This window comes from Echinops telfairi, unplaced genomic scaffold (genome assembly GCF_000313985.2).
Source record: "Echinops telfairi isolate 266 unplaced genomic scaffold, ASM31398v2 ScPeMD7_7425;HRSCAF=8463, whole genome shotgun sequence".
Lineage (NCBI taxonomy): Eukaryota > Metazoa > Chordata > Mammalia > Afrosoricida > Tenrecidae > Echinops > Echinops telfairi.
The window spans coordinates 4,005,174-4,014,466 of NW_022111325.1; the positions used below are offsets into that span (position 1 = coordinate 4,005,174).

General features: G+C 40.8%; 1 protein-coding gene across 1 annotated transcript in view; it reads left to right on the forward strand.

Moving 5' to 3' along the window:
- The window catches only part of LOC115872552, a 44,368-nt gene that overhangs the window by 27,051 nt on the left and 8,024 nt on the right, over positions 1–9,293 (forward strand). Inside the window, exon 2 of the mRNA XM_045298517.1 lies at positions 498–884. Coding sequence (XP_045154452.1) covers positions 608–884 — 277 coding nt within the window. The 5' untranslated portion in view covers positions 498–607. The remainder of the gene's footprint in view (positions 1–497; positions 885–9,293) is intronic.

Sequence of the window (9,293 nt, forward strand, 5' to 3'; positions counted from 1 at the left end):
GTTCCCTTCGCCTTACCTCCCAATTTTCTGGTCTGGCAGCAGGAGCTCTGGAAGATGCGTCTTATCGGGTCGCCATATTCCTCCCATAGGAAGTTGTTAGATGCAGCGCAAACTCAAGGGGGAAGGGCCTATGCCGGGTGTACATACAAGGAGGCAGTTATCATTTGAATGGATCTAAAAGCTGTCTATACCAGTTTTGTACTTAGCTTGCACTAGAAACTGTGCTATAGGATTTTGATCCATTATCACATTTACTTTACACTATCATTACTAGGCAGATAAGAAAGTAAAGGTTAGCCAATTCAAGGAACGTGTTTAGAGTTACACTCGACTTGCACTAGAATTCGATCCCAGATTTGTTTCAAATGCTTTGCATGAGCAGCTTTTCTAGAATCAAGGGGGTCTATCATTTGTGTTTCCTAAAAATGGTGGGTTCTGTGAATCCCTCATTCGTTTTTCTGAGAAAACATTCGTTTTCCTTTTTCCAAATGTCCTAGGTGTCTGCAGCACCGGGGCCAGGAGTTCTGGAGCACATGTAAGTAAGAACCCTGAAAGCCGCACTGTGTTGAGGGAGAGCCGAGGCGGTTCGGTCCTGTTTTCTGTGAACATGGACTCACAAGTGCAGCGGGGCGCTGAGCTGGAGGAGATGACATGGAGCGTCGGTCCTGAGTCAAAGCACAAAATTATGTTTCAAGTCCATCGTGGGTCAGACCAGCCAACATGGCATGGTCTCGAGGCCAAGTACAAGTACAGGGTCCATATGCCCAATATGACATCCCTGAGGATTGACAACCTGACCCTTGAAGACAGTGGGCAATACCACGCTAATGTCAAACTCACTGGAGGAACAATGTCCACTCAGAAGTTCCATCTCATTGTCTATGGTGAGTAACAAGCCCCTCATCCCAGCCTCAGGGGTCACGCTCTTCATTTGCCCAAGGGAGTGTCACTTCAGCACCCCGGGATTGTAGGATTGCAGCCAGATACCAATCTTTACACTCTATTTTCTCTTGAGTTCCCGATAGATTAGCTGAGATTCATGCCTGGAAGAAATGCACTTCATTTGGGGACAGGAGGAGTGGAAATTTGACAGAGATACAAAATTTTGCAATAAGTTTTTTTTCTATACGACTAAACTAAATTTCCTTGACATAGAACTGCTCCTAACTCACCGTGACATTAAGATGGGTTTTGAGACTATAAATCTTTTGTGAACAGCTAGCTTCATCTTTCTTCTGAGGGACAACCGATGGATTTGAACTGCCTACCTTGTGGTTAGCAGGTGAGCACTTACCCAGTGGCACCATGAGGGCTGTCTGTAAGACTGAAGATAATTAATAAAGGCACAGATTAAGTATCTCTAAAAGACTAAGAAAACTTAACTTTATATTGTTTCTGTAACAAATTACTACAAATTTGTGCCTCAAAGCAACACAAATTGTAATTTTACAACTCTGTAAGTCAGAAATCTGACACTAGTCTCACTGGGCTAAAATCAAGGCTGTGCTTTCTGAAGGCTCTTTTCTCCCTCTTGTTTTTTTTTTTTAATAGCAGAAGTTTCAGTAAAAAATTAAGAGCATATTACTTTTTAGAACAGTTGTAGGTTTATAGAAAGAACAGAATTCCTACACATTCCCTACCCTCTGCACAGTATTTCTCCTACAAAAATCTTGCATGGCAACGGCACATTTTACACATAATTGATGCACCAATATTGATGCATTATTATTAATGGAAGTCTACACAACATTAGAGCTCACTTTTTATGTTATAGAATCCTATCATTTTTGACATATGCTTAATGTTAGGTACCCAATATTATAATATTATATAGAATAGTTTGATTATTTTAAAAATGCTCTGCGCTCCACCCAGTTATCCCTCCCTTCTACTGACCTCCTGGAAACCACTGATTTTCTGACTGTCTCTGTAGTTTTGTCTTTTTCAAAATGTCACATAATTGGGATCATATAGTATGTAGTTATTTTGGTCTGGCTTCTTAAACTTAGTTGCATGAATTTAAGATTCTTCTGTGTCTTTGATGCTTTATAGTTCATTTCTTTTCTTTTCTTTTTACTTTTCTTCTTCTTTTTTACATAGAGTCACTATGAGTTGGAACCAACTCAATAACACCTAAAAAAACCAAACATTTTTGTTATCATTTAAGAATGTCAACATTTTTTATTGATTGTGGTTTGGGTGAAAGCAGACAGAGTAAAATAGTCTCACATACATCTTGTTTTGTAACATTAGCTCATTTTTCTTTGTCTCTGAACAATACTTCATTGAATGGGTGTGTGACAATTTATTTATATGTTTTTACCTATCCAATTGCATCTTGGAGTTTCTAACTCTTTCTATTTATGAATAAATTTTCTATCAATAATTATGTATATATTTTTAAATGTGAACATTCATTTATATCTCATTTGGGTAAATACCTAATGGCTCAGTAGTTGGAGCAAGTGGTAAATCTTTGTTCCACTTTGTAAAAAAATGGTCAGATTGTCTTTCAAAGTTACTGTACCATTTGCATTAAAAATTGTTTTATTGGGGGCTTGTACAATTCTCATCACAATCCATACATCCATCCATTGTGTCAAGCACATATGTACATTTGTTGCCCTCATCATTCTCAAAACATTTGCCTTCTACTTTAGCCCTTAATATCAGTTGCTCATTTCCCCCCTCTCTTCCCATAGCCCCCTCCCTCATGAACCCTCCATAATTCACAAATTATTATAGTTTTGTCATAAGTTACACTGTCCGACGTCTCCCCCTGCCCTCTTCTCTGCTGTCCATCCCCCAGGGAGGAGGCTATACGTAGATTCTTGTAATTGGTTCCCCCTTTCTATCCCACATTCCCTTCACCCTCCAGGCATCGCCCCTCTCACCACTGGTCCTGAAGGAGTCATCTATACTGGATTCCCTGTGTTTCCAGTTGCTATCTGTACCAATGTACATCCTCCGGTCCAGCCAGATGTGTAAGGTAGAATTGGAATCATGATAGTGGGTGGGGTGAGGAAGCATTAAAGAACTAGAGGAAAGTTATATGTTTCATCGTTGCTACCCTGCACTCTGATTGGCTCGTCTCCTCCCCACAACCCTTCAATGAGGGGGTGTGCAGCTGCCTACCGATGGGCATTGAGTCTCCACTCTGTACTCACCCACCTTTACAATGATATCTGTACCAATGTACATCCTCCGGTCCAGCCAGTATCAGTACTATCTTCTAGGCCCTCAAAGGGATGGCAATCTATTCCGGTGTTTTTTTGGATGGCCTTTTAAACTTTATCCACGTGAATGTGATAGCTGGGTACCATCTATTGGCTGTTATATTCCTTCGTGCTACATCTATCTTTCTAAAATCATAAGTGTCCTGGTTTTGTTTCTCTTGAGAATCCTGTCTAATACAAGGGGCTACCTTAATTTCCATAAAAGACAAAGGTAGAACAGAAATATTAACAGCAACATTAGGTCAATGATCTGAAGTAACCCACAAAACCAAGACGGAGTAAGACCTGTACCAAGAATAGCAAGTATCATGAGGCTTTGGTCTATACATACCCAAGAAGCACCAGAAGCAGCTACATTCTGTAAAACCTCAGGTTGTACCTGACTATAGACATGGAAACACTCATCTATTCAGACACAAAGCTGCTTTTCTGAGGCTTCGCAGAACCATCTCCTGGCATTCTATGTTGTAAAACTGCAGCTTTGAGCCCAGTTGCTTATTGAGTCAGAAGTCTTCCAGTCCTGCTCTATTTACACAAAAAGCCTTTAATCTGAGAGTTGAAATATCACTAATTAAACATTCTAGGAATTAGAAGTATTTCTTATATTATGAGGGCAGAGCCTTAAAACACACCTAATATTCCCACATAAAAACCCATGGTAACATTTTAGTCTGTTCAATAGCTTGTCCATTCTTCACAATTTGAATCTGTTGTAATTTGTGAGAGGATACAACCCTGATACACACCTTCCCTGATTCTTAATAAAAACTATCTATGTACTACAAAACCTAATTAGCTGCTGAAATAAAGTATAATTGACCTAAGTGTTCTTTCAAACTGTTATCTGGTTTTGAATCCCAATTTAACAATGCCTCAATGGCAGAGTGCATATGCATTGTGCTGTGATCCCCATGCTTGGCAGTTCAAAACCACCAGCTGCTCCGTGGGAGAAAGGACTGGGCTTTCCACTCCTGTCAACAGCAACAGTCTTGGAAACCCACAAGAGGTCGCGATGAGTCGGCCTTGACTCAATGGCAGTGAGTTTGTTTTTTGGTTTATAGGACAGTAGAGCTGCTTCACCGGGTTTCTGAACTATAGATCGCTAAGACAGACACGGCTTATTCTTCGGAGTCAATGTTGCTGTCGTTCGGTACCATTGAGTCGGTCTGACTCAGAGTGACGCTATGCACAATAGAATGAAGCACCCGTGCAATGCGCATGGGCTCAGATGGCAGAGCTTTCTCTCAGCAGCCAAGCCTTTGGTCCACCAACATTTCTTCCACACGAATTGAGAGAGTTTTTCTTAAGAGTTTTTCTGAGGCTGAATGAGTCAGAATGCCCTCCCTTTCGTTTAGGCTTACAAAGACAAGAATTAGTCATGTGCATATGTTTAAATGGATTAAAAATTTTTATCTTTTGAAGGCTCAAGTCTTGTCCTGTTTCTGGAAAAACTGATTTCGATATCAAAATCGTCTTTCTTCCAGAAATGAAACCTATTCTGTAATATCTTAATGAAGTTACTTGTTATTTTGATTTTGAGGTTATAAACATAAAACTTGTTCCAAAGGAATGTATTTCATTAATTATTTATAATTGCAGAACAATTTGATTTAAGAGTGTACATGTGTTATAACTGCCAAGCAGATTTCCTTAAAAAAATTATATGACTTAATAACATCATCTGGAGGTAAAAATTATATTTTCAACAATATTTTTGCTCTAGAAGGTTTGCTTTATCAATCCAAAATAGTTTATTTTTCTACAGTACACCCTTCAAATGGTCTGCCTAATTAAGAGTCACAGTAAGCAGTTTAAGGCCAGATTTGCATTTAAGGCTCAGATTAACCTAATAGAGAGAAAATAAGAAAACATAGATCTCAAAGTTCAAACAGAAGTCCTAAGAATGAAACTCCATTGTGTTAGTCCAGGGTTGACTAGAGAAATAAATCGAGGGACACATGTGTGTGTAAGAGAGCTTTATATCAAAGAGTAATTGTATATTAAGAAAACATCCCAGCCAAGTCCAGATCAAGACCATTAGTCAAATATTATTCCATATGTCTGATACCAGTCTATAAATTCTTCTTCAGACTCATTCAACACATGCACTGATGCCAAATGCAGAAAACTCATAGGCCAGTGGGTAGAAAGTCTTGTGGATCCAGTGGCAGTGGAAGCATTTCAGCGCTGGCGTGGGTCTCCACGTGGCTCCTTCAGCTCCAGGGCTCTGATTCCATCAGCATAACTCCTTGTGGCTTGTCAACAGGAATGAGAAGCTGAGAGAGAGTTCCCAGAATCCTCCTGAGAAGGCCACGCCTACAAGGAGGGATCAGCCTGTGACCTGATTGACCCCTTCATTCTTATTTATCAAGTTGACATGAAATTGTGTAACTACCACACCCATTCATGATTCTAGGTGACCCATAAGTAGATTTCATTCAAACGGACACCATTTGGAACAAGGATCATGTATTCAACTGGGTCTCTGAAGTCAACTAACAGGCTTATGAAATCACTATTGTCTGTTTCCAATGTACAACAATTAACAACAGCATACCATTCTAAAAACTGCACAGCACAACAGAAAGTCAAGCAACACAAACATACACACTAGTTGCATAATTTCAAGTTGTTTTAGTTAGTTCAACCTATTTTCAAACTATAACAAACCTATAACAAACATTTTCCCTCAAAGGTGGCCACTGATTTTTAAAAAGAATTCTTGGCAGTTAGATGCCATGAGCAGAGGTCTAGCCTGATCTTCAGAGGGGACATTGTGTGCCAACGTTCCCCCTCCAATTTTTTTGGCAAGATCTGGCGATACCACCCCAAATGCTCACACCAAAAAGCTAGACGGTACCATTTACCAATTTTGATGAGAAGATTGAGAGCTTCCTGTAACATCCCTCATCAATATGCTCATAAACTCAGTGAGCTACGGCTCCTTGAAAATAGAATTACTCCCATTAACTCAAACAGAGCAGGGTTTCCCAGATTTTCTCTGGGCCACAAAACCCTAGGCACACAGAATCAGAAACTCAACCCTAACTGCCTGCAAGAGAGCAGACGAAGCACTCGCAAACAGAAACAGACAGTCTAACGAAATCCGCCCCAGTCATACGCCACAACATTGGGCCATGTTGTCAGGGGAAAGAGATACAAACGGGAACTAATTTTCTCAAATCACTAAAATTCCAAATTTGTTCTCGTTCTTTCAATTTAATGTACAAACTCTGAACCGGTGTCCTGAGAAGGGAAAAAGAAAAAAGGAGAAAAAAAAGTATATAGAATCTAGAATCTAAATTTAGTTTCTTACAAGTACACCGACGATGGTCCCCAGAAACTTTAAGAAACTATCAAAGGCATTTCTATCTTTGCCTGTAGACAGCCTTTGCCGGAAAACAGAAAAAACAAAAAAACAAAACAAAAAACACATAATGTGAGTATTGGAAGGCCCCAAAACATGGTTCAAAAACTTAAGGGCAATCTCCTTATAGGTTCCTCAAAGAACACTGGACCCAGTGGGGTAAAGCACCCCTCTTTTCTCCTGGCAGTCCTGGACCTTTTCAGAGATCCTGCTAGGAAAGAGGGCTTTGAGCCTGCCAATCTATGCGGTATTGTTCTAAGGGGAAGAGATCCCAAAGCCAATAATATTTATAGAGACCCACTATTAAGTCTTAAACAAGACCAAGAGAACGCATTCGCTGGATAAGGGAGTGCATTAGTATGAGATCATAATGATGTCACCCCACCCTCACCCCTTAGCCCCCTTTCCTGATCTTGCTTAGAAATCTCAGGCAAGTATTCAAGCTCATCACTTACACTTTCTACTTCCACAAACCATCAAAGCATAATTAGACAAGTTATTTGCCAACTTAAGTAGCACTGTCCTTCCTCCATTGTCTGCTAACTTTGGAAAACTTCATCAGGAGACATTTAATGCTACATTTCAAATAGTCTGCTCCTGGTGAGAGTAGTTCCCCCACAGCTTTCAATTGCCAACAGTCTCTGCAAGGCAATTTAGGATCTTCCTAGTCATTACATACAAATTCCTCAATATCAATTATATCACCCAAGTCGAAATCCATGTTGCCCAGTTCTACATTTTAGGTATGTTAGAGCAGTGCCCCCCCTTTCTGGAACCAAGTTGTTCATAGTATCTTACTATTGCCATAGCAGAAGTGCCACACTCAGATGGCTTTAAAGAACAGAAGTTTGTTTGGGCACAGTGAATGAGGCTAGACGTCTCCATTCAAAGATGTGACTTTCAAAAGAAAAATACAAAAACAACAACAACAACAACAACAACAACAACAACAACAAAGATGTGACTTTCTACTCCTGCAAATAGTTGCAGTCTTGGAAACCTACAGAGGCAGTTCTGCTCGGTCATTTGGTTCTCTATGAAGGAGAATCCACTTGATGGTTTGAGTTTGATTTTGGGTTTGGGTATGAATTCAAACACATCCTTGGAGGCAGGGGATACAAGTCAGTCCATAAACCTCTACTCTCAATTTTCTGAGAACTTATCTTTTTTATTTTATCATGAGTAGGCTGTTGGATTTTGTTAAAGACTTTTAAGGAATCTAGTGATATGACCTGTAAATTTTCTTCATTAATCTGAAGAATTATATTGATTAGTTTGTGACTATCGAAACAGCTCTGTAAATTTCTTTGAACAGTCCATGTGATGTAGTAGGTTGTGTATCAGATAAGAAAAATTGAGGTTCTTTCAGCTGGAAAGTTCTGATGATAGTGATCGTGGTTGGTGCTTTCGGAAGGCATTCTTCGATTAGGGTGTAATCTTTTAGTAAGGCTGTAATCTTTTAGTAAGGTGTAATCTTTTAGTAAGCCCTTGGCTTGTGGTTGTCAAGTGCACCTCAACTTCCCCTCTCCCATTGGTTAGGTTAAATGAGGAGGCTAAGGAGGTCTGGCGTTGGCTGGTATGTTCCTCACATTGAGGATGAGAAGGGGTTGCAGGTTGGCAATTGAACTTCCAGGTGGAAGGCTAGATGGGGCTGGGGGGCTATTTGCTGCATTTCAGGTCAGTTTGGCTCTACTGACACCCTTGTTGACTAGGCCCGCCTCAAGTACTTTCCATTGAGAGCATGCCATTGCCAAGGAAGACAGGGCGCTCTTAAAACATGTTATTTGTCCTCTTCCTGCCAGAAGCACAAAGAGATGTATCTGTGAGCTTCACAGTGATAATCTGGGGTGGCTCCTGGAAATAAGCTTTCTTGGAAGTGTGGGAAGCCCCACACTCTGCATCGGATAGCCTTGGATCAGAGCTCAAATTCTGAGCACTAGGTTGGCAGAAAGCTACGGATAACAGTGAAAGCCAAAAATCCATATGTAGAGTCCCCATATGGATTAAGCCTCCCCTGAGCTCCTGCTGACAATTAACCAGGAATGCAAATAGGCATATCCTCAGGCAGAGTATATTTGAAAGGGGATTGCCTCCTCACCCCTAACTTGCGCAGTCTCCTGCAGGGCTTGCCTGGACGGTCCTTGATGGAGACTGCATGGTAGTGGGTCATCCCCTGACTGTCTTGGGCAGAAGGCCCTGGCCCAGTCTTGTAAACTCTCTGCCTTACGTAATAATGTACGTGCCCAGTCACGGTCCTGTTGCTGCCTCTCAGCTTTGGTTGTTAGATGGCATTGAGTCAGTTCTGCCTTCATAGTGACACTGTGTAACGTAGAACTAAACACCACCCGGTCCTGTGCCATCCTCACAACGGTTCTTATGTTTGAGCCCATTGTTGCCGCCACTGTGTCAATACATCTTGACGAAGGTCTTCTTTTTCCCTGCCTCTCTGTTTGTCCAAGTATGATGTAGTTCTCTAGAGACTGATCTCTTCCGAATGCTTCTAAGGAGTATTCTGCCTGTACTTCTTAAAAAAAAATCATTTTATTGGGGGCTCATACAACTTTGATCACAATCCATACATACATCAATTGTGTCAAGCGCATTTGTACATTCATTGCCCTCATCATTCTCAAAACATTTCTTCTCCACTTAAGCCCCTGGCATTAGGTCCTCATTTTCCCCCTCCCTCC